At 39.7% G+C, this 26,491-nt stretch overlaps 1 protein-coding gene across 1 annotated transcript in view; it reads left to right on the top strand.

The window, feature by feature from the left end:
- The window catches only part of csmd1a (CUB and Sushi multiple domains 1a), a 177,377-nt gene that overhangs the window by 150,833 nt on the left and 53 nt on the right, over positions 1-26,491 (top strand). The window contains exons 10-12 of the mRNA XM_071512817.1: positions 13,234-13,355; positions 21,173-21,235; positions 26,437-26,491. The exon at positions 26,437-26,491 is cut by the window's right edge and continues 53 nt beyond it. Of these exons, the coding sequence (XP_071368918.1) occupies positions 13,234-13,355; positions 21,173-21,235; positions 26,437-26,491 (240 nt within the window). The remainder of the gene's footprint in view (positions 1-13,233; positions 13,356-21,172; positions 21,236-26,436) is intronic.

Genomic DNA, 26,491 nt, shown 5'->3' with positions numbered 1-26,491 from the left:
ACAACATCTGCAGGGAGTGATGCTATAGAGTCAGCATGGACCGAGAGTTTCCAGCACCTTGTTGAATCCACACCTCAAACAATTAGAGTGTTTCTGAAGGCAAAGGAGAGGGGTCCTACCTTATACTAGCAAGGCGTATTGCAGTAAACTTGCTTTTTATACTTTTTTTGAGAAAATTATATTTTTGCATTGTTTTCATAAGCAGGGTCAAGATCATAGATTTTCATTCAAAACACATGATATGGGCTAGTGTCTGTAGTGTGACACATTGATAGTGTTGTCACGATACCAAAATTTTGACTTTGATACCAATACCAAGTTTAGTATCACGATACTCGATACCGAAACAATACTTGAAACTGAAACGATACTGATTCGATACTCGATACCTAATAGATCAGAAACAGAATGTCCACAAGGGTTGATCACATTTTCGAATTCACAGTTTATTACTGTAACAACCTTGTAACACTGTGAGATTGAAGGACCTGGTTAGTCTCCTTTTGAAATGTCTCTGGTGTTAATTAGAACAACACCCTATTAAACTGAAAAAATATATATGAAATATATTTCAAAAATAAAACAATTTGAAACAAAAGAATCTTTCAAAAAATATAAAACATTTTAAGAACAGAATACAGCATATAAAATCTTTCCAAATTAGAACACTTTCAGTTTACACTTTCAGTTTCAAGTAGGCATGCACATTGCTCTTCACAATATTCTGTGATATCAGTCTATGTTTGAGACAGGTCCTTGCCTGTTTTAGGTTCTTGGCCAGGAATACAAGCGTGTCCACATGCTCCTCTGTCAGCCTTATGCGCCTGGGACTGACAATGATGCCAGAGGTGCTGAAAACGCGTTCTGAGGCACAACTGGAAGCTGCAATGCACATATATATTTTCGTAAAATATGCAAGGATGGGCAGGCTCTTTTCATGACCTTTCCACCAGGAAAGTGGGTCTTCCACTGCACTTATCTCTTTAATTTGGCTGTAGACGTCAAATTCATTCATGAGTCTTTCAGTGGGGGTCTTTTCGAGGTCCACTCTCTGAGATTGTACTGTTGTCACCCTCTTTTCCAACGTTATGCTGGACAGAAAGCTTTTCAGGTATGTCTTTTTCTTCTTCTCCATTGGTTGTTGTTGTACCACTGAATCTTCTTGCTCCTCCTGATCATGTTCTGCTCCATGTTCTCTGCTAGGGAGGTCAGCCGTGAGAGCTCCCTGAAGGAGCTCATCCTTCACCTCCTTTTCCATTGCTACAAATGTCATCTTAAACCTTGGATCAAGATATGTTGCCATGTTGAGCACAAGTTGTAGCCTAGGATCTTCATATCTCCTCTTTATGTCATCTCTTATCTTTCTTTTCATGTCATATGTTAGTGTGGTGTCAGAATCTTTGTCTGCTAGACAGGAATAGATCTTCCATAGTAGAGGCAGGACAGAGGAGAGAGTTGGATCTTTCTCTCCACTCAAAGCATCTGTGAAGGCACTCAGAGGAGCTAGAACATCCCTCACTGTTTCCAAGATGGTGATGTCTGTGTCTTTGGGCATGAGGTGATAATTTTTGCGGTTCTCCACCAGGACTGCACAGACTGCTTACTGCTGCTCATAGAACCTGTCCACCATGTTGAAAGCCGAGTTCCATCTGGTGGGCTCATCATGAATGAGCTTGTGCTCTGCTACCTGCAGTGCCTTTTGTTTCTTTTTCAGCGATCTTGTCAATTTGTTTAACCTAGAGAAGGCTGAGACTGTTCTACGGAGCCTGGATAGACATGCTGCCACTCTGTCAATGTCTATGGCTTTATTTACCGCAAGGTTCAAGTTATGTCCAAAACATGGGATCCAGTTGAGGTCTCCAAAGGCCTTACCGTTGTTGCTGGCATTGTCTGTCGTGATCCCAACCATGTGGGACATGTCCAATTCCCATGTTTCAGTAACCATTTCTTCTAAGGCTTCAGTCAGGCTCTCTGCAGTGTGGTCAGAATACAGTGCTGTACAGCCTAAACACCATGACTGCATCTCCCATGATGTGCTGATAAACTGGATGGTAACAGCCATATAGGTGTCCACAGCTCTGCTTGTCCATAGATCTGTTGTGCATGCGTAGAATGGTTTCTCTGCCAGTTGTGCAGCGAGGATACTTCTTGTCTCTTGGTACAGCTTTGGTATTTCAGTGTACATAAAGTAGTTTCTTCCCGGCATGACATACCTTTTGTCCAACTCACGCACAAGACTCCTGAAGCTAGTTTTTTCCACCGTATACACAGGTATCCAGACAAATAAATTTAGCTACTGCCCTGTTAAGTCGTTTGGCATCTTTCCCATCTTTGGGGTATTTTTGGGTCAATTGAAGGGTGGTGGTAATGGTAGGCTGACTTGTGGTTGATTGCTTGGTGGTTTCACTTGACCTCTGTAATTAAAACAAGAGGACCCGATGAGAAACGTGGACATACAATATGCTGTTGCAAAACCACAGACTGTACAAAATACATTTACAATGAAATCTTAACTATTTCATTTTAATTTCATACATATCAGGTCAAATTGCTAATCTATGGTTATTTTTATTGGGTCAAATGTTAATATATTATGTATTATAGACCTGCCCTGCACAATGCCCATGTATTATTCTATGAATAGTTCCAAAATGACAAACCATGATTCTACCAACAGGCCATTTCCACTTCCAGGGGCATTATGTTCACTATGGGCAATGTTATTTTCGCTAAATTTACGGTGGGAGTGTGCCTTTTTTACTGGCCATTCTGTCTGACACTATAGAGCCACCGTAGTTTAGAAGTGACATGTAGCCAGTAGCCCTATGCTATTTAGCTATTTGACCGTTTTAAAAAGCACCAAAATGAGACTCCCAAATAACTGTAGCTTAATACATTTGTCGTTTTGGAACTCACATTTTCTAATATGCTTGTCATGCTATTTACGATACAGTAGGGTAGGCCTGACATTGATACGCTACGCTACTGATACGCTATGTATCTCATATAATTTAGCAGCTCATCACCATCCTACCAGCTGGCTAGCCAGCTAGCTTATTCGCTAACCCGTTGTGTTTTGTACTCCTTGGAGAGGTCTTGGTGTCTGTCACTGAGGTGCTTGGCGAGGTTTGAAGTGTTTCCTCCCTTGCACAACACTGTTTTATAGCACTTTTTGCATACAGGCTTCGTTATGTCAGCAGGTTCGCCATCAGCGTCGGTTCTGTAGGCAAAGTAGTCCCACAGTAGACTTCGGCAGCCTGTTTTGTTAACCAGTACAGGGCGTGGAGGTTTTATATCTGAAGATGACATGCTGTCGTTGTTAGTAGTAGACATGTTGAGGCAGAGGCATTGCTTCTCTCTCTCAATCGAAGCTGAGGCTCACGCTGTATCAACGGGGATGAATGCACAGGCACATGCCCCCTGACCATAGACCGTACATGCGCCTGACTTGGCCAGTACTGCCACCAAGTGGAGATTCAGACAAATTATACATTTCATCCTCTCGATCACTTACACACAGACATATTTGACCTACAACAAGTACCGAACGTTGGGAAATTCTAATACCGAACCGTGTTTAACAAAAAAGTATCGAAAAAGTGCCTAAATTTCGGTATACCGTGCAACACTACACATTGATTTCACTTGTATGATGTGTTTGTTATGAATGAATGAATGAATGAATGAATGAATTAATTAATTAATTAATTAATTAATTAATTAATAAACTTTATTTATATAGCACCTTTCATGAACCGAATGCAGCTCAAAGTGCTTTACAATTCAGCAGCAAGTTTAAAAACACACATAAACAAGGAAAAGGAAGAAAATAAAAACAGTGGGTGTTACTAATATAGCATTTAAAACAATTTATTTGGAAAGAAAGAGAAAACAGTGTATACAAAATAGTTAAAATCATAAATAAAAAAGTCAATAAATAAAAGATTAGAGAAAATAATTAAAGATTTAAACAGACAACTGATAGTTATAGGCTAGAGTAAAAAGATAAGTTGGTAACACTTTATAATAACCATCATTAATAAATGGTAAATTGATAGTTAATTAAACTTTAGTTAATAGTTATTTTACTGTTATATATTGTATCATAGCTGATAAGAGACGGTAAAAAGGGTAAAAAGCTATGATACAATATATCATTTATAAACAAATTATTTTATATTACACAAACGAATGATAAAATAACATAAATTATAGCATTACTAATAATTAGTAAACATTATTAATGATCATTTCATTGTTTGTTAACAGTAAAATAACTATTAACTAAAGTTTAATTAACTATCAATTTACCATTTATTAATGATGGTTATTATAAAGTGTTACCGATAAGTTTTGCGTTGTCGTTTAAACTGTCCACTAAGCCAGCCAGTCTAATATTTAAAGGCAGGGTGTTCCACATTTCCGGGGCGTAGTCGCTAAAATGTCTGCGCTAAGTTTAATGTGTTTTGGTCTTTGCATTTCTGAGAGAAAGAAATAAGTATTAGATTTCATCATTGACTTCCATTTGTTTTTAAATGCACAGATTCCTGTGGGACTGGCTTGCACTGCTTACATTCTACCAAAGTTTATGTACATGAAAGCTTTTTCAAAACATTGCATCAGTTTATGGAGTCATTTTACAAAAGCATATTTACATCTTATTATTTGAATGTAACTTCAGGACTCAAAGTAGTAGCCTAGTGCCAAAGACTCAGAATTTTATGCAATACCAACACACCCTTTGTAAACTCATACGTACACGAGCCAATTTTAAACATTCCTTCAGATTTGTATACAACTCCAACCAGAGGTCACTTTTATCATTAAATAATGCATTCAAATAGAAAATGACTGTACTATGCATACTGCATATGATGTACTCAATATCAAAGTAAGGGTTTGACTAGTTAATGGATTGAAGGGTTAATGCATTGAAGCTGTGGGTTTAGTCTTGCCTGGGTCCAGACCTTTGAATCCGCCCACTCCACTGAGTTGACTGATTCTGGTCTGGCATCATGACATGAAACAGCGGTTTCTGCCGTTTGAAAAAGTGATCGGTCCAATGAGCGCCGGGGGGGACTAACGATTAGCTAATCAGCGCCACGGGCGGGACTAACGCCGTTGTCAAGCTGTTGTCAAGCTGTTGTCAAGTGTTGTCAAGCTGTGCGCCGGAACCAAGGAGGAGTAATAACAACAATGGCGACCGCTACAGACAAGATAGATGCTGTTATCGAGGCTGTTCTAAATCGATTAAAAGTCGTCGTACTTTGTTTTTACTTCGCTCCGTGTTGTCAAAGATGCTCTATACTTTCTGAACCGTCTCTGGTGTTGTCATGGCTACGCATCAGTGTCGACTTAAAATGACGTTAGATTCAGGCGGATACGTTGGTGTCTAGTGATTGGTTAGGGAAAATCGAATCCCCCTCCCCCACGGAAATCGGTTACAGTGGAGGCAATGTCAGACTGAAGATGGAAATGGAGTGTAAGGAGTTGACAATTCTGTCTGATATCAGGCAAGGTTTAGTCTCCTAATCAGAGACTATTTTACACCTACGATGCCAGGTGAATGCAATTAACTGCAATTTTCTACCTGGTAGGATAGAAAAACAGCAGTGCTCTGGATCCAAGGAACATGACTGAAACCCACTGCATTAAAGTAAATCTAGTTGACATGACAAATACATTTACATCAGTATTTTATCTTTGCAACATCAAATGAATAATTTAAGTCATTGAGTTGAAGATTAAGTTGAAGAAAGAACACCTATTTAATGAAGCATCTACCAGTACACAGGATTTGATGCTGCAACCCCTTGTGCCATAAACCAAGGTGAGCGTTCATACAGAAGCCCAAATCAGATGTCAGTAGAATGATGTACTAACCCACAAATGGTGACTATAGAGGACATCAGGGTACGCTGTCATAAATCTACAGGACCATCAGATAGGCTGCACCATTTACCAGCCACCTGATCTAAATGTTACAAGGCTGAGTGTGTGAGTGTGGGTATGTCACTATCAACTGGGCATCACAGATATTTTGTTGAATTCGGCCCATGACACTTCCAGAGGGCTCAACAGTGATTTCTGGCGTCCCAGAACCGCTGCCTTCGACACCCTGTCTGTCACAGACAGCTAAAGTCACCTACACTACTGGACCTACACTGAGGCTTATCCCTAGTTCCCAACATTACTCAATAATATCTGAACTTGCTATTGATTTCAACACAATAAGCTAATGTGATGGCTGACACTGCTGGCTTGGAACAGCCCACTAAGCAATTCAGAAACTGAATTGTATCAACAATTATGGACTAAAGGGATGGCTGATTCTGCTGGCCTGAGACGGCCCACTCAGCAGAGTGTGTATTGCTATAATCGTTCTGGCTGCCATATCGATATGATATATAACTCCTGTCTTAATAATAACATGGACTTCCACATATTTCCGTATTTCATGTGTCTTACACATCAGATTTTAGACCTCAGCTGATATTCTTTCTGCTCAGCCAGAGAAATCATGCTCCTAGCAAACAATAAGTCAGCTAGCATTGTACTGACAAGCTAACAAGTCAACAAATTAACATACTGAGAAAACAATTTAGAAACTAATGTGGTAACACTTACTAATAACCATCCATAATAAATGGTATTTATCATTACTTTAGTTAATTATTATTTTGTTAACTATCAAATATATATATATTTTTTTGTCTTTTAACAGTTTACTAAGGATTTGTAAATGCTATTAATCATTTTATGTGATAAATGTTTAATGCAATAAAAATTAAATAAATGTAAATATTTTATATATTGCATCATAACTGATAAGAGCTGCAACAATGGCTTTCTCATTGTTATTTAACCATTTATTAACAGCTTGGCATTATCTTGGTAAAAAAAAAATGCTACATTAAGTACTGGTTAATGATTAACAAATTATTTACTTCAGTTGCTATTTTACAGTTGCAGTTTAAGCTTATGATACTTAGAAAAGGATAAAAAATGTTTTTTTTTGTGTTGCTATTAAGTTGGAATTGATTGAGTTTACTGTAGTTAATTAGGATACAACAAATTGAATACATAACAGACAAGGCAAATAGAATAAAATAACAGACGAGGCAACAAGAATAAAAAAATAAATAAGAGTCAAATATTACAAAAAGGCCTTACGATAAAAGTAAGCTTTAAGTAGGTTTTATAAGATGGATACTGACTCTGCCAGCCTGAGGTCCAAGGCAAGTCCTTCCAAAGCCTGGGATCTCTGACAGCAAAAGCCCGGTCACCTTTAGTCTTTAGCCTGGACACCGGGAGTCAGGAGGTCCTGCCTTAGGAGCTCAGGCTGCACACAGCCTCATACAGGATCAACGGTTCAGAAAGGCCAAGTCATAGAAACTAATCTGTAGAATCTTAAAATCAATTCCATATATTGCATAATACATATATTTTTTACAATTTCCAGTCATTTCATACGGCACATTTCACATTCTTTTCAGACTGCTACCACCATAGAGATATAACAGGTGTTATATCTCTATGGCTACCACTGCTTTTCTTTTCTACTGCTACCACTGTTGTTATTTTGCCCACCCTCTTAATGCTGGAGTCCTTACTTTTTCATTCATACATTTTTACTGAGTATGTTCTAGTGTTGATATTGTTGGTTGAATATGTTTACATAACCCCCATTTGCTCTGTTCTTGTTTATATTACATTTTTCTTTGCTGTATCCTATTACTATTTTATGTTGCAATGGTTCAGTTTCCCCACGGAGATAATTTAATTTTTGGTGGTTGTTCAATCACTCCTGCAGAGGTACATCCATGGAAGAAATTGAAGTGTTTCTACAGCATATCTCACCTAAAATTCACCATATTGTCTCAAATAAAAGCAATTTTAATGGCTTGGCAATTTTACTAGCATGAAGCTGCTAACTGCCATGGTCACTCTTTTTCTGACTGACTGGCTGACTGACTAACTAAATAAATAACTGTGTGAGTGGCAGAGCGACGAAGCAGGGGCTCTAGCTGCCCGCATGTTTACTGACAATACCCTGTTGGGCTTATTGCTCCACAATGAAAAGGCAGACAGCTAGCATACACACACATCCAAGTACACGCATATGTAGACACGCACACACACACACACACACACACACACACACACAGACCCACATTCATTGACAGCAAGTGTCCAAAGGACAATGTCACACACTTCATACATAGCTGCAGCAGCACTCCCTTTGAGCTGTGCGTGTGCGTGTGTGTGCGTGTGCGTGTGCGTGTGTGTGTGTGTGTGTGTGTGTGTGTGTGTGTATTACATGTCTATATGTCTGTCTGTGGCTGCAGGGACCTGCCTGACTTCATGACAAGGGCTATTCCTGTCAGAGTGAAAGAACAGAGATGGAGGGAGAGTGAGAGAGTGAGAAAAGTCTAGTTTTTACTATTTATATTTTCATTGATAGTTTTCATCTTAGCTTTATTTTTAGTCAACTCCTGTCATGTGCTTTGGGTTTGGCTAATTTTTCAAGAAATAAAGAGGAAAAACAACAACTAAACTAACTAAACAACTAACAACTAAAAAAAAGAGCTCCATTATATAGGATGGGGCAAATCCATTTATTGCTTTAAAAGTAATCCATAAAATCTTAAAATCAATTCTAAATTCAGCTGGAAGCCAATGTAAGATGGCTAGAATGGAGGGTTATATAATCTCTCCCTTTAGTTCTGGTTAAAAGCATGGCTGCAGCATTCTGGACAAGTTACAGATGATAAAGAGTTTTTTGATTAAGACAAGAATACAGGGAGTGACAGTAGGCAATACAATGCAATTAACTTAGAAAATGACTTAATTTAACAGATATTTCTTAACTGAAAGAAACAAGACTGAACAACTCTTTGGACGTGTTTCTCTAAATTCAGGCCTGAATCACAAATGAAAAATTTAGGTGGTCCAACAATAACCACCTTGGTTTTGTCATAATTTAGTTGAAGGAAGTGCTGAGACATCCAACATTTAATATCAGCTAGACAACATTTCAGGGAATTAAGGTTACTTGTACTGTGTCACTAGGTGTTACAGTAAGATATAGCTGTATATCATCAGCAAATCAAAAAGTGTTTCCGTTATTATTTGCCTGAGAAAAAACCTAGCAAAGTGCTTAATTGATGAAAAACATTCAAATCCTGGTCAGGAGGTGGTATCTGAAATATTATATTTTCAATTCTCTTGGTTAAGAAAGTCAAAAACTTGTTTTTTTTTCACTTTCTTTTCTTGATTGATGGTGGTTTTTGGTTTGGAGAAATACCTTTCTCTGGCAACTTTAACTGTTGTTCAATTTAACATCAGTTTCTTCATGTATATAAAAAACACTGAGTCCCTCGTCATCCAGAAGTGCACAACTGAACATCCATGATACAGTATGTAAAACACAGCATTAAATACTCATGATCTGTATAATAAATATTTATGATTATGTTTTCGCTTGGCAACTGACTACCACTATATGTGAACCTGTTAGCATGAGTGGCTTTAATGCCCTTTTTGCATTCCCAAATGAACAAATACTCAGTGGGAGAGACACAAAAAGGCTTGCATAGATGGATAGCTAGATAGATAGAGACAGAGAGACAGATATACAAGTAAATGGAGAAACAGTGGTCCAAACAGAAAGAGGCAAGAAGAGACGGACAGACAGGTCTATACAGACAGAGAAACACAGATACAGACGGACAGGCAGAGGTTAAACATTCCTGTAGCTCTGGTGTATTGAGGTAGTGTGATCACTCTCCTGGGATTCAAACCCATGAGCCTCTCTCAGCCTCTGCTGAGACTTTACTGTTAATTAGAAACTGGTCTCTGGAATGAATCACCGTGAATGTGTGCGTGTGCCTGTGTGTGTGTGTACTTGTGTGTATTTCAGTGTGTGTCTCGGCTCTCTTTTCTAATTAACAGGCAGATCAGTCATCTGAGGTCTTCCTCTCTCTCCCTTTCTCTCTTAGCATCTCTCTGTGTCTCCCTCCCTTTCTTTCTCTCTCTTTCCCCTTGCCCTTCCTCTTTCACTCCTTCCTTTATGTTCTCTTCCTCTCTCGGACTATTATCTTCCACCCTCCCTCCTCCTCCCTCTCTCTCCATCCTTCTCTCCTTTCTTTCCACTTTGTCCCTCAACCTTTCTTTATTTTGCAAACTTCCTTGCTTTATCCTTTCCACCTCTCTACTCTCTCTTTCCTCATCTCTACAGTCTCTCTCCCTCTCTCTCCCACCCCCTCCCCCTACTCTGCATTCCTTTCCTCCTGTCTCTCCTATCCTTTTCCTCCTATGTCATCCTCCCTCCCTCCCTCCCTCTTAATGGCAGTGATAGCCTCCGGCCAACTCATTATGATAAATAAAGGGCAAATATACGATCGGGTAAAACTTTTTTCCCACAATGTGACAGTGCTTGTAGACTAAAACTGACTAGAATTGAAAATGTCAAGGAAGCCCTTTAATATTACCGTGCCCTAGAGAGGGGTTTTAAGGGGATTCTTGACACGATACACAGATTTTTTGCCAAATATCCCTGTAAGGCAATAATACATGGGCAACTTTATGAGCTAGTGTAGGGAGGAAATATTGCCCTCAGCAGCAAACGGAACAAAATCAATGTGGATAAAATAGTGCACTAGGAAGATTGTCATGAAAAATACTGTTGATAATGGGGCTGTACAGGTTCTTGAGGAGTACATGTACTTGAAAGTTTTAGCAGCAGAAGAGGAAAATTGGAAGGCATGATTAAAACTACTTGAAAATTCCCACCTCCACCTAGAATGTACCTTTTCTAAAAATGTACAGGGAGCAGTGATTTATATTTGGCAGCATATTTTACTAAAACAGCAGCACTGCCCATGGACAAGAGGTAAAGTTACCTGCCTCAGAATACTGTCCATGTTGGATATACTGTATGTTGAAGGTACCATATATAGTATCGTAGTTTTCAATGCAGTTTGTGTTAGCAAAGCACATTCCCAGGTGCCCAGGTGATGGGAACATCATGAGGGAACAGTATTTGCACTGCAGGGTCCTGTAAAATGGCCTCATATTGCTCGGTCAATGTAGGATCATGCAGAGCAATCATCAGACCTAACGACTCCCACAAGATGGCTGCCCCACACCATTACAGATCCACCACCATGTTTAGCAGCTGGCAACAGACATTGTGGGTTGAAGGCCTCACAATCTTCAGGCTTTCTCCAAAGGTAAACTTGAGAAAAAAGGTGGAAGATGACTCATCAGGTCAGATTACTCTTTTCCATTCCACAGGGGTCCAGTTGTTGTGCTCCTCATACCAATGAATGCACCTTTATGTATTGGCCTTGGTTACAAGAGGTTTCTGAATGGCAACATGGCCATAAAGACCAGCTTTGTGAAGCTCACAACATGCAGTTTTTGTTGTGATTGTGTCCACTTCTCAGAAACCATTAAAATGTTCTTTCCCTTCCTTTTGCTTCTGCATTGCAACTCCCCGCTGTTTCTATGTGGTGAGAATGTGTAGTTCTTTCTGAATACACAAAGAGTATTACCGGAGGTGAACATTTGAAGTTAAGGTGTGATGATTCATGGTTAATGCTACATTTTAACAGTAAAACTTTAACCTTTTACTCCCTTTTAGTAATTAAATACTGCTCAATGATGAACACACGTGATTTGTAGAAAATTAAGTGCTGTACACTGTGATGAAGTTTGATAGCCCGCTAGAGTGTTTCATACTCAATTGAATTTACCTCTTGATGGCCAAAGTGCTGCAGAGATGGCAGGCTTAACAATTCACATCGGTGTTTCAGTGTTATGTTTGTTGAGCCTGTGTAAGGACCAATCTACAACAGTCATTCAGTGAGTTGAGTTACTCAGCAAGTTCAAACTGTGGTTATTGATGTCGAGTAAAGTATGCTGCAGAACTCCCAAAGGCCCAATGAGCGCCAATCACATGGGTCCAGCTAGACCTGTGGTTTCGTTTATACTGCTTTGATTTTTCTCCAGCCAATTCAGTATACCTCTAAACAAGATGTTTACACTATGCTTTGACTTCTTGTCAAAGGTTGCGCTTCCCCTGTCCTATTTGCACTTAATTTGTAAGTAACATTAGGATAACAGTTAAACTACATCCAGTAGTTTCAGAGAACTTTGAGACAGGTAATGTCCTTGATACTTCATGTGATAAATTATCTTAATAATACATGTTGGTCAGTAACATTTGCAGTCAAATCTTTTTTAGAAGCAGAGTTGAGAGTGCAGCTAAAGAAAATATCTTCCCTGTCATTAAATAAAGATGAGTTTGTTTAATGTCTGAAGCAGCTTTAAGGAGCACCAGTTTTATTGAAATATGGGCAATGCTGTAAAATCCTTATAATTTTTTATATTCTGGATGTACTAAATATACAGAAATGGAAAAACATTCATCAATACTAATTTACATAGAATGTCAAACACCCTCTAAACATCACTGTGCAACTCGACTGATAGAAAATCCTGACTGTTGGGTCAAATCAAACTGGTGAGTAGGGCAGTGTGCGTGTTCGTGAGTGGCACTGCACTCATGTTCACCTTATATCTGAGTGTAGGGAAATACACATCTCTGACAACTAAAAAGTATCAAGTTACTGACTAGCACAGACCATTACAAACACATGTGGGCAGTGTGCATACAGTCATAAGTTTTGCTTTCATTCTCAGAATTAAAGTGAAATGTAACGAGAGTCATGCATCTTTCCAATGTGTGGCTCCTAATGTCAATATGGTGATAGGATTCGCTTGAATTGCCCATATTAAAAATCTAAATTACTGTTAAAAAAGTGGCCGGCTGGAAAGCAGGAAGGGAAGGAAGGGAATCTGATTTGAGGCAATTAAAAAACAAATTAAACAAACTCATGCTGATGTTTGATTGGCTAGAACAAAACAGATAACAGAAGAGGGGTTGCCATGCTTCTCTAAATATGTTACTCAAAAAAAGTCACACCGAGACAATAATATGTAGGCGCACCAGTGTACCCAAATTTAATTTCCAAGTTGCACAATTTCAATTTCAGTTGCATTAAACCCTGTAGTCTAATAATTTGCCTCTCTGTCTCTCTACCTCGCTCTCTCTCCATTTTTTTTCCCTTTTAAAGTAATTAGCGAGCTGCAAGCATAATTTTGATTACCCAATAAATCTTTGTTTAAACTCACTCTGTGTCTCTCTATCTCTTTCCCTGTTTGTAGCTCGTACCTGTGGCAGTAACCTACGGGGGCCCAGAGGGGTCATAACTTCTCCTAACTACCCTGTTCAATATGAGAACAATGCACACTGTGTGTGGGTCATCACTGCAATGGACTCCGGGAAGGTAAGCTCATTTTCATAATTTATACATTTATTTATTTTTTTATAGTTATTATTATTATATTATTATTATGTGAAGAGTATAACACTTATGTATGCTGGCTGATATTTATAATAGGGTTAGACCAATATCTGGGTTTGCCGATATCGTGGGCCTGCAATTGGCCTGCAATGAAACGTGGTTTTATTTGCACATTTTATTTATTCATGTAGTTGTTCAATAATGATTTTTTTGTGAATTAGTTCTCCATTTAAAGGCAATAATGTATTCCAGAATTTCCCCACCGTTGAATAGGTGCAGTGGGTCAGCTTACCTTAAAGAGCTGCTAACATTAAAATAATTTAATTAGTATGGGTTTCAATGGAGAATTTTAGTGTCCCATGGTCTAAATGCTGTTTCAAAAGCTGTTCCACCCTGACAAGAATAAAAAATAAAAAATATGTAATATGTATCAACTCCAGTCTAAAAATGTCGGTGTCGGTATTGGCCTTCAAAAAAGCCCAAACCAGTCAAACCGTAATTTCTCATTTTTAAGATCTCAACATTGTGATGTTATTAAGTGTCTGAATTGGAGTCAGCATTTCTTAGTACAAGAGAATGGACAGCAGCCTGCAAACCAATCTATCTGGCTCCAACACCTCCAGAGAAGCAGAAGTAACATGGTGTCCATAGTACAAACAAGACGGACAATTAGAATGTCTTTTTGTATGAAGACTATTTCTATCTAGCTTCTGCTTCATTAGGCAGAATAAAGTGGGGAGTGACAGGAAAGGCAGAAGAGACACAGCGAGAGGATGACATGCAACAAAGGTTATGAGGCAGATTGGAAACGATGTCGCTGCAGTACACTTGGACGCTCCTGACTGTTCTCCAATGTAGTCCAGTTTTCAAGTCAACAGTTCAAGGAATGTTGTGTCAGGCTTTCTTTCTGTTCTGCTGCTTTCTCTCTGAATTCTGGTCTCAGTCCCGGTCTTACGGTCAACAAACCTCCCCAGTTTTGTCAAGGAAACTTTGTTGTTGAGTCATTGTTGTATAGACATGAATAATTTATAGACCTGCGGTACAACCTGTCCACAGTCTCTCTATCTACGGTTTCTGTTGTGGTATCGTCTTCTCCCCACCTCTCCTCACCTTTCTTCTCTTCCTTTCTCCTCTCCTTCTGCCCTCTCCTCTCCTCTCTGCTCCTTTCCTCACCTCTCCCCTCTTCCCATCTCATCACCTCTCATTTTCTCTGAACTCTTCTCTTCTTTTATCCTCTCCTCTTCTCTCCTCTATACTTCTCTCCTCTCTTCTTATTTCCTTTCTTCTGCATCATCTTCTCTCCTCTCTTCACCTTGATTTGTTGAAAATGTTGAAGAGAAGAAGATGATATTGAGCTCATTGAAAACCATAGAAAGAAAAGAGAGAGGGACAGAATAAGGTAGAAAAGAGAAAAAATGGAACTGAATATTCAGCCAGCTACTTCAGATCTGAAAGTGACAGCAGAGAGAGACGAGGGAAAAAAGCCTGAATGTCCAAGCAGGTACTTGACATGTGACATTGAAGTTTTTACTAAAGAGAAAGGAAAATGGAGTCTACTCACCTCTGAGAGAGTGGGAGGGATGGAAAGGGGGAGGGGAGGAGGGGAAAGAGATATAATTGAAGAGAGAAAACGAAAAAGGAAAGGAAGAGGTGGAGGGAGAGAGACATCGAGAGAGAGAGAGAAATGGGCTTTTTTTTCTCACCTCTCTGTCTCTCTGGCCTTGATGCAGAGAAATGGCAATATAAGATGGCCGATTGCTTTTGACAAGCCATGACAAAGCTTTCAGCTCAATGTTACTTAACCTGGATGGGTATCTATAGCAACCATCATCACCCCGTTTTTTATTACCAGTGTTCTGCAGAAACCTGGCATCTCCAAAAAGTGTTGAAAACTGCTTGATCGACGCTGCTGCTTTTTTTGACAGTTTACAAATTTACCATGTGTTATCAGTGTTAGTTTGGCTCGGTGTCAGGGTCATGAGACATTTCCTACACAATATCCAACATTATATTGTTAGAGAAATGACATTTGAATAGAATATGATACAGTAGAATACAGCAGATACACACAACCTGAGCTTATGACAGATGGAATGTATTTTATCTCTTCCGCGCGCACACTTGGGTGTGTGTGTGTGTGTGTGTGTGTGTGTGTGTGTGTGTGTGTGTGTGTTAACAAATGCTTGAGGTTTGAGAGCACTTTAAGAATGTGCTATAATGTGACAGATTATCAGCTCACTACAGCTGCTGGCATTTGCTGAATGTCACTATCTACATACAGAGAGGGAGAAAGAAGGACAGAGAGACAGACAGAGGGTTACAGACAGACAGAGACTAGACTAAACGAGAAGAGAGGAGAGGAGAGAAGAGAAGAGAAGAAAAGAGAAGACAGTAGATTAGATTAGAGCTCAGTTAACCACACAGGGTGGGAAATTATCTTAAATACAGTTTATGACACATTTCACATATTAAAACGTACTACACAGTAAAAGGATAATTGCTCTGGCCAGTTTAATCCTGTTTCCCAATGTCAGCATGGTAAGGTATTACATTCTCAATCAGGTATCTGTAGACAGTTCGAATGATATCCTAATCCCAAAACTGTCCAGTTTCCTTAGAAGGTAAACGCATTGAATACGATTAACAAAAATCTGATCTGTATTGTGGGAGAAGCTTAATCTATTGTCTGGGAATGTACCCAAATATTTGAAATTGGCTACAGTCTCAACGATATAAAATCCTGCTAAGTAGTTCTTTGTTTTACCAACATTAATCTCCAGCACAGTGTGTTAACAACATGCTTAAAGGACCTCAACTTGTTTCAGTTACCCTTATTTACCTAGTGCGTCTTTCTTAAGTGGAAGGCCCACGACTGGCCCGGCATCCACGTATTTACACACACTTTAACATTGATCTTTAATCATGGATTAATTTGTGTACATAAGGAATGAGACAGGTGGTTAAACACACCCCTTAAAATCCTCAGTGTGAGTTACTGAGACAAAATTTCATTTATAAAAACCGTCTGTGGTCGGTTAGAGAGAAAGAGTGTAGAGAGGCTTAAGAGGAGAACAAGATATTTAGAGAGAGAGAATGAGAATGAATAAAGATGAATGACAGTTGTCTTTCTCTCGACCCTCCTCCATGTCTTTCTCCATTTCTCTGCTTGTCTCTAACTCTCTGTCTCTCGCTCTATCTCTCTCTGTTTCCCTCCTCTTCTTTTTACCTCCCTCTCTCCCTCGCTGTGCCTCTGACTGGCTATTATTCCACATGACTTCTTTCATCAATAACATGTTTTACAAAATAGAGACAGAGAAGAATGTTTTTATAGGAGTGTGCATGTCTTTTTCCCCCCTCTTTTGTGTGTGTGTGTGTGTGTGTGTGCATGTGTGTGTACGTGCATGAGTTTAACTAGCCAGCAAGCAGTATTGTGTATCTGTTGTTATTCTGTTCTGTTGAGAATAAAAGCAGTACAATCAATACAGCTTGTAATGGTTTGACAGCCTGTCTGCAAAATGCTGTGTGTGTGTGTGTCTGTGTTTATGTGCACGTACACGTGCTTGCTTGTGTGTGATTTTATGAATGTTGACTGTGTGTTTTCTATCTGCCAACTTAATTGCTAACTGTCAGAGGTTGTGAAGAAAATCTCTTGTCGAGTGAAACAAAAAGTCACTTTCAGATAGCAGTGGAAAAAAAACAACTCTGGTCCACAGCAGCAGAGTGGAATTAGGAATGTGCACTGGCAATCAGGCCAGTTAAGATTGCATGTGCGTGTGTATGTGTGTGTGTGTGTGTGTGTGTGTGTGTCAGTCATTTGATCCATCAGCATCAAGCAGATAATTCTTTTGTTTAAGTCTGAACCATGCCTGGCTGCTCACACACACACACACCCTGAAACGCATCGTCACACACGCCCATTAGGCCCCTAATCATTGCTGTCTTTTGCCTGGTGAATACATATTAGTGTGTGTGCGTGCGTGTGTGTGAGTGTGTGCGTGTGTGTGTGAGAGAGATATTATGATATTAGATGTTGGGTCATTCTCTAGCACTGATCTCTCTCATCACTTTAATGTTGGCAGGACACATTCTATGAAATTCTATCAGATTCTATTAGATTTTATTTGATGCTCTATTGAGGCCGATAAAGACCAATAAAAGCGTAACGGCCAACCCGATCCGCCAACAGCTCATCTGTTGCCGCACCACTGTATTACATATAGGCCATATCAGCGTGTGTGACTTCACAACAACAAAGAACTTACTTCCGGGTGGATAACATCGGTGGTGCTGCATCGGCGCTACAGTATTTTTTGTGTTATTTAACCAAAGTAAGACCCCTTTTTAAGCTCTTGTGATTAGAAATACACAGACATTATGTAGTTCTGGCTGTCCACCGAAAACGAGACGTTCCTGATGTCGTTGCTGTTGATATTTGTTAGTGTATAACTTAACATAACCTAAATATATAGGTTAACAAACTACTATATTTTACCAAAATGTTTAGAAATGCTTAAAAATTCTGTTTTGGCCACTGTCTTATACAAATTAATCTTAACTTTCTGTTTTTATTTTATATTATGTTATATAGCCAAACAGTCAGAGCCAGTGACACAAACTGTATGTTAGTGTGATTCAGTGAGCAGAAGTTCAAAGTGCTGATCTAACAAAGCAACCTCAAACCAGTCATTCTTTAGTGTTTTGCTTTATAGTAGAAACTGTGGACCGTTCGTTATTTACTTTCAGGGTCGATTGTAAAGCATCTTGACTGTAAAGCAGGGTATGATAGCAAAGCCAGATCACAAACCACTGCGTGTGTTGTGCTACTTGTGCTGTGCTAGAACCGCGGTCCATTAAAAACCGTGCGGATAAAACATTTGTGGCACTTTGACAATATGTTTTACTCGTGTAACAGAAAAGGGCTCAAGGATTTCAGAACACTTATCATGTTGGCAAAATTTCGGTCAGGAAACCTTACCTACATGAAGTGAAAGATTTTTAATGGAACGCCTTGGGACTGGCAGTGCAGTGCCAGTCACAACGGAGCTACTGTTGTGCTAGACCCAAACAGGACTAGCAAAACCGAGAGACTGTATTACTGTCACTCTAGCAAGCTTGCATGTTATGCTACCCAACAGCGACGTTTATAATTTTTATTACTGACCTGTAAGAAAATGCCTGCCGCAAAACCCGGTCCTGAGTGGTTGCTGCCAGCCTGTCCCCAGTTCTGTAGATGCAGACGGCCTGTAAACTATTATCTGTATCCACCGATTCCGTTAGGTTCCTTTAAAATGGAAAAAGCCTAAACCTAATCCATTATGTACCAAGCTATATTTGGCATTACAGCCCCAAACACAACCCGATTTCGGCATAATCGCTAATGTTTTGTTTAGTTGACTCGTATTTACCGCTGCTTAAAACAAACGATTTCCGCTGCCGACAGGTTCGAGTTATCCACCCGGGAGTATAGCCAATCTGTTTGTTTACAAACATTCTGATTTGGACTATTGAAGGCATAATGCCCAAGGTTCAGTGCCTTATCATAAAATGGTGTCACGAGTGCAAACAGATTATAGTGAGGTAAAGTTGTTGTTTTTGAGCCTTAAGTATAGAGACAATAATCTTAAATTATTGTTTTCAGAGCCTAACTTTTGAGACAATGAGCTTTATTTGTCTTTTTTGACTACCAATTGCTTGTACTGTGAGCTAAAGTTAAGCTAATAACTCTAGATCTACTGAAGCTGTGGTTGAAGGACTTTATTGGTCCAACAATGAGATATTCTGTTATTCAAGAAACACTGCAAATGATTAAACATGGACAGGCCAAAGCCCATTGATTACACAGGCGGAGTAGAATGCATCAGTGAAATACCGAGTAAACAACCATCAATGCCCATTGTAATGGAAAGAGACTCACCAATAGTTGGCTAATTAGCACATTATCTCATTTCAAGGCATTTTGCTATTTTGGCTCTTGACTGTTATTTGGCTGGCTTCTGTTGTTGGTGATTACTGAATATGTCAAGGTCACACTATACTCCTGTGCATTGGCTGCTTCTAATATTTGTAAAACAGGAATTTAAGCTTATTTTACTGTTGCACATATTGCAAAACAGTCCAGATGAGAGCATCTGCTAAATTCCTAAAATGTCAAAAGGAATTTCTTGACCTGAAGTGTGCTTTTGTCAGGTGGTTTTCTGCTGCGTCGCTGAACTCTATTATAATGTGGTTTCCAAGGAGCTGTCAAGCAGCTGTTGCTCAAATATAGTATGCAATTTGTTATTTTCCTAAACTGTCCAGCCAACAGATCAACAGCACTCAAAGGTGCCGTAACACCTCAACAAGGGAGTTATTTTACCAGACAGCAGCCATTTGCTTACTGTACCACTTAAAGCACAGGTCACCTCAGGGCAGGACTGCAACGCATAAACACGGCCCATCTGGGAACTCACAGGGTGGGTACAGCAAACAGGCGAGCATTTCTGCCAGTATCTCTTTAAATAGACACATTGACTGGGGCTTTACTTGTCCCAGAGGGAAATTCAGTTGTCAGAGCGTAACGAACTTGAGACACAATAAATAACATAACAAACACTATAGTAAAAGCCAAGAAAAAAATAATTAAAATGCCATATTTGTCGCCTGACCTCTTGACATACACGCACGTACGCACGCACGCACACACACACACACACACACATGTGCACACGCACACACACACACTCACACCACATATGCACACAAACAATATAACAATATAAATCAACATTTGGCACAGTAAGCAATAACCAATAGAAAATGTCCATTAGTATTACAGTTATTAACTGTATATCTTGCCACCTAGTGGCAAGGATCACATTCAATTAAATGCATAAAATAATATATTGATGATTTTGACTGGGAGCTATTGATTTGATAGTTTTGTGGATTAACTGTACAGTTTTGTTAGCAATTGAATTTTAATTTGTTTAATGTTTTTTTCTTCTGCTTTGACTGTTTTATAGCAATTAACCATTATATATCCATTCTACTTTCCATCACTAGGCAATGTAAAATTAAGGTAGGCCTGCATATCCGCATATAATACCAAGTTTAGATAAATATTTGGTTATTCACATTTAGTGTTGAAACAGTGCATACAAATTACAGGCTAATAATTCAGACCTAAGCCTACCCACTGTGTACACACACACACACGCACACACACACACACACACACACACACACACACACACACACACACACACACACACACACACACACACACAATCTCTCTTCCACACACACACACACACACACACACACACACACACACACACAAACACACACTCAGGCACACAGGCACACGTACTGTGTGGGTATTTAGCAAACAGACCTAGCTTGTGTACCAGTTAGCTGTTAGCTCTGATTTCCTCTTACAGTAAGAACATGATTTGGCAGATGAGTCTGCTATTTAATTTTGGTCCAAAGTTGGGGAACATTTTTGTCTCGCTTGCATTTTGTTTTGAAGCAGTAACCTTTGTTTTGTGTATCTTGCTAAACATTGCTTGTTGCTTTCACTGAACTTTTTCTGCATAGCAAGAGTGGGCCAACAGAGAGTGGGTGCAACAGCTTATGACTGCCGCCCTGCTGGTCAGAGTACTGCATAAAAAACAAAAATAAACAAGGCAAACACTGGCTGAAAATGGTTCTAAATCATGTTTTACAGCAACAAATTATCATATTTTTTCAATTTGGCAGCTTAACAATTACGCTTCAGCGGCTGCTAAAAGATTCTCTATGCCTCTGGTTTACTCCCACAGTCCAAAGACAAGCATGTGAAGTGCACTGGAGACTCTAAATTGCCCATAGGGGTGATTGCTGGTGTGAGTGATTGTCTATCTATCTGTGTTCACCATGTGATGGACCGGCCACCTGTCCCGGGTGTTTTCCTGCCTTTTGCCAAATGCATACTGGGATAGGCTCCAGCCCCCGAGACCCTGAAAAAGAATAAGCGTGTAATGAAAATGAATGAATGAGTGTTTAGATGTGTTTCACTGCTGATCTAAATACATGGTTTGGACGAGAATCTGCGAGCAGGTATGCGTCCTGCTGCCGTGTTTCTCTGCTTTGCCCAGCTGCGCTGTGTGTATCCATAGTAAAACTCACTGCAGCTGTAGGATGCAGTGCATTGTAAACATGATTTATAACGCTCTCTGGAGCTGCACTGACCAGCAAAAGTGCCTCTGAAATTGTGATTAGACTCGCAAAGATATGCCCCAGAGAAATTAAGACCAGAATAAGTAAAAGGAATTTGTCACTCTCTACAGTCATACCCTAATCGGATTCTGTTAATCGGCTGGAGTAATTTGGTGGAATATTGATTACAGGTAATCTGTTTCCTATAACTGATTACATTTTGAAAGTAACTTTCCCAAACGTAAAGGGGGGTCATGGGGTATCCTCAAGATAAGGTTGCAGGTCTATACTTGTTTATTTGGCTGACTGGCTAAAAGTAATCTATTGGCAAAAAAAAGCCCTCAAACTGTCATTGTGGCAGCTCACCAACGACTCAGCACTGCTGCACAATCTCAACCAGGGAATTCTAGCACACTCTGCTTTCAGGACAGCTGTTCCCTTTCTGCACTACTTTTGACAAGGGGTCACCTCAGGGCATGGCTGCAACTTTTTCTTTAATAGTTTATTTTTTACTCTGGCAGGTACAGTTGGAAAAGCATTAAAGCTCCACTAGGGAAGATTTTTATGTAAAAATACTCCCGTCTTATCAGCCTAAATCACGAAGCGGGGCTGCAACAGAGAAGAGCGTTCCAGATGAAATTATGGTTTTAGGTATTGTCACTGGGCAGAAATCATCTCCCTGCACGGGAAGTGACGAATTGAAATGTAATGAAACTTATCCATAGGTATAAACCAATCACATACCGACTAGGCTGGTAAACATCAGCATGCTGATTTCTGGGTATTGAAGTCCTTAAATTTCAAACAGCTCCCTCTCTCTGCCATTTGGAGCTGCCAATGTGTGAAATTGCCTAGTGCAGCTTTAAAGCTTTGAATTTTTCAATTTGCTTTCACTATTACCATAGAAGTCAGAAGTTTGGGTCTGGCTGGTGAGTGAATTGCATTCCTCCCACTGGCGCACGTATAAACACACACACGCACATACATGCACACATATATATACACACCATTATTGCCAGCATTAATACTGTATACCAGTTTCTGATCCAAGTTAATCTATTTGTAAATATGCTGTTTTGCTGGAAAATAATTTAAAAACAAGGCATTTTCCATATTCTCATGAGCTGTCTTATTGTAATTACCATAGATGAGGGATTTTGTATTGTAATTATTGCTACATTTACATTGGGTGAGTTGAATGGCATAGCTACAACGAGGATGTTGACCGTTTGGTGCTCTGTTAAAAATCACTGTATATTGAGGTAAAAACAACCTATTTGTTTGTGATTGTGTTGGGTGTGATCGTAATAAGGGGCTTGGCGATTGAAATGAAACCTATACCCAAGTGTACTACTCTAGGCAGGGGTCACCTCAGCCTATTCTGTGCTACTTTATCTGGCTGTCTGACTGAAGGTAATTCATTAGAACTGTGCAGAGTGATGACATTTTAACGTGGCCCAAATCAAATCTTATTTTTTAGGGGAACCTAGGACTGCAGGATAGCATATTAAGCAGGGAGGCCGTCCTTCGACCAGAGCACCTGAGTTTAAGCCCCCATTTTGGCAAACATCCGGCCTCCTGAAGTGTCCTTGAGCAAGACACCGAGCTGAGCTTGACCTCTGACCTTCCTGTGGACTGGGGCAAGAGAAAAGAGAATTTCTCTACAGGGATCAATAAATCACATTATATCACATTTCACATTAATATTCCATTGTTATTTCATGTAAAACGTTGATTTGACTGTTTATCAAAAAAGCATGCGGAAATCGATGTAAGCTATTGTACGCTATTGATAAACGATCAGTTAAACCAGTACAATGGCTGTTTATCATCTGTGCTGCTGTAATAGGCTGGTAGCCTATCCTGAGGAGGCTGACTGAGGGCAAATGACTGTAGTGGCAGTGGAGCATTAATGTTGTGTTAATGTTGTTTAAATTAGTCTGTTGAGTGACAGATAGATAGATAGATAGATAGATAGATAGATAGATAGATAGATAGATGCATAAATAGATGCATAGATACATAGATATATAGATACATAGATATAGATAAGAATACCAGATTTCTGTGATTTCTGGCCGTCTCCCCACTCTGTCGCTGCTCAGCAGTGAGTCAGCACTGCTGCTGCCACAGCTCAACGAGGGAATTCAGCAGCTATTCCGCCAAATTATGGCTGTGTGTTCTTTGCACTTCTCTGACGTCGGGTCACCACAGCGAGGTCAAGATCAGCAGTAACAGTATGGTATTTCAGTTTTAAGATGGTTTTTTTTTTTTTCTGGGGAATGGGAGGGGGGTTGCAGCTCAGGACAGAGTTGCATCCTGTTTTGTTCCAGCTTATCTGACTGACTGGCTAATGGTAATACACTCTAGCTAGGGATTAGAGCGCTTGTAATGTTTATAAGGCTCCGTTGAGCTGCACTGACCAGCAGAGACGTGTCTGAAATATCCCCAGAGAAATTAGGACCGGGGTAAGAGAAAGATTATTATCAGTCTCTCCCAGGCTGTAATCATGCCTGGAGGAGACCCTAAAACTCACAGCGGTACTAGTTTACAGGCTGACTGACTGAAGGTATTTCACTGTAGATTTGTATTGCATAGTGCTCTTAACGATGTTTAAATGGCCTGTTGAGCTGCTCTTAGCTGCTCTGCTGCCTGCTAACAACCTCAGCATGATAACGCTTCACTTATCCCGTTGAAAAGAACATCCACCCTAAAAGAGAAGTCATGTTTTTTTGTTTTGTGATCTTGGACCTGTGCAGTCTAGATTTGCACAGGAGCAAAGTTAATAAAGGGGAACAAGACTCTAATTTGTATTGGAATCAAAAGAAAAATCCTTGAGAAGACCGAGTTTATGTGTGCTGTTCATAGGTTTGTTTGTTTGTTTGTTTGTTTGTTTGTTTCTTTCTTTCTTTCTTTCTGTCTTTCTTTCATTTTCTTTCTCTGTCTTTTTTTATTTTACTTTACAAAAAATAAAGAAGCTAATCTAATGTGGTTTGAGGTTGCAGGCTGCTCTTAATGCTGTTTAAATGGGCCCATTTGGGTCTATTGAGCAGCATTGAGCTTCTTGCTAATGACCTTAGTGTGATAATGCTTCAGTTCCTTCCTTTAAGACTGCTGTCTACTGCTATACAATCTGCCTTAACTGCTCAGACACACACACACACACACACACACGCACACTACAACACTGCTTCTTTTTCTGTTCTGTTTGGCGGCTGTGTTCGTGTGTGTGTGTGGGGGTATTTGTATGCACGTGTGGCAACTGATCGGCTGCGTCTTTGTTTTGACACGTTGCCTGTTAAAATGATAATTAAACTCATAGTTTAATAGATTGATATTTGACAACAAAGAAATGGTTTCTGTATCCGACTTGATGCTTGGGATTTTGATGTGATTGGTATCGCCGCTGATGGATAAAATATTGTATCCCCAAAAATCCAGACAGGTTAGGAAAAGCCTGAAGATTTTACCGTCAACAATGATGTATTTTCGAAAAGGAACAACAGGTAACCTTCAGACATAAAAGAGAACATCATATAAAGAACCATCAAATATCAGTTCACACAAAAACGCAAAATCCTCAACACTGGAGTTATGAGGTTTTTCCAAATGATCCCAGTGATTTCTTGTTAGCTAGGAGTTAATACCTCACCCTGTTGTTTTGCATCTTTTTCCATTATTTGCAGCCATTTTAGGGTGACTGAACATTGCCAGAGGCTGAGATATTCATAGCGTATTACAAGATAGTAAAACGCTTTCTACAAGTACCAGTCTGATATTTATGGAACCACGTCTTGAATAGAAGTTGCTAAAGTCAGAAAAGATTTTAAATTCTTCTTTATTGTTTTTCCTGGACAAACTTACCCCTGGCAGGGATTTAAAGGAGACTGACTGTGTGTGTGCATGTGAGTGTGTGTATGCGTATGCATGCACATTTTATGTAGTTATACACGGATCCTTTGACACTCTTGTCTTGATGGAAGTTAATCCCCCAGATTGTTCTGTATCATTTTCCATTATTTGTACATTTGCTTGCCATTTCTTGTTGCCTGAACACAACCATAGGCTTAGGGATGCATAGCTGATTCTAGCATGGTGAATTGGTTTTTACACCCTTATCAGCCCCAGTCTAGTTTTTCTTCAGCGTAGTGTGATTCACCATGTGACGGATTCTCATCTGCAATATCACAAGTTCATGGTTCATCTTAGTCCCCTAATTCACCAGAGGCGCTCTGATTGTGACCACAGATCTGTCCTCTTCCATGCTATTAGGGGTCTGATTTATGACTAATGAATAATTGACAAACAGCAAATCACAGAATACTGGCGTACTACGGCCATTTCACAGTGCTCAATAGATTGATGATGCAATGCTACACGCATGCAGAGGTTGTGCTGTCATCTCTCACTAACAGCCACCAATGTGCCTGCAAGACAGCCATTTCACAGCCCGTTGCTCAGTGTTCAACAGCAGGAGAGTATGGCTGCACTGGGTAGCTCCCAGGTGTGATTTGTGTAAATGTGAGTGTGAAGGAGGGTGTAGCTGAAAAGAGCAAGGGTGCTGAGTCAAGTTCGATTTGCGTATCGTTTTCTCTTTCTGTTCTGTTTAATTTGTGAAACGGGAACGCTGATTCCAGCACTGGTCCCCTGAATGTCCTTAATGGGATGACGTCATTATCTTTTTCCGTTGTTTATTAGTATTAAGGATGAAAAAGGAAATCAAAAGCAAATAATGTGCTGTGCATGAGACCGTCTCTGCAGGAAGTGACAATAAATCTCTCTGGTTCTCTGTCTTTCTGTCTGTTTCTGTGTGTCTGTGTGTCTGTGTCTCCCTGCCTGCCTGCCTGCATGTCTGTCTGTCTGTCTGTCTGTTTTTTGTGTTTTCTAGGTGATAAAGCTGGCATTTGAGGAGTTTGACCTGGAGAGAGGATATGACACACTGA

The sequence above is a fragment of the Centroberyx affinis genome, unplaced genomic scaffold (genome assembly GCF_046629955.1).
Source record: "Centroberyx affinis isolate AG114_WGS23_722 - 3 ecotype Tasmania unplaced genomic scaffold, CSIRO-AGI_Caff_v1 ptg006554l_1, whole genome shotgun sequence".
Taxonomy (NCBI): Eukaryota; Metazoa; Chordata; class Actinopteri; order Beryciformes; family Berycidae; genus Centroberyx; species Centroberyx affinis.
The sequence above is the reverse complement of the archived record's forward strand: the minus strand, read 5'-3'. Positions and strand labels throughout refer to the sequence as shown.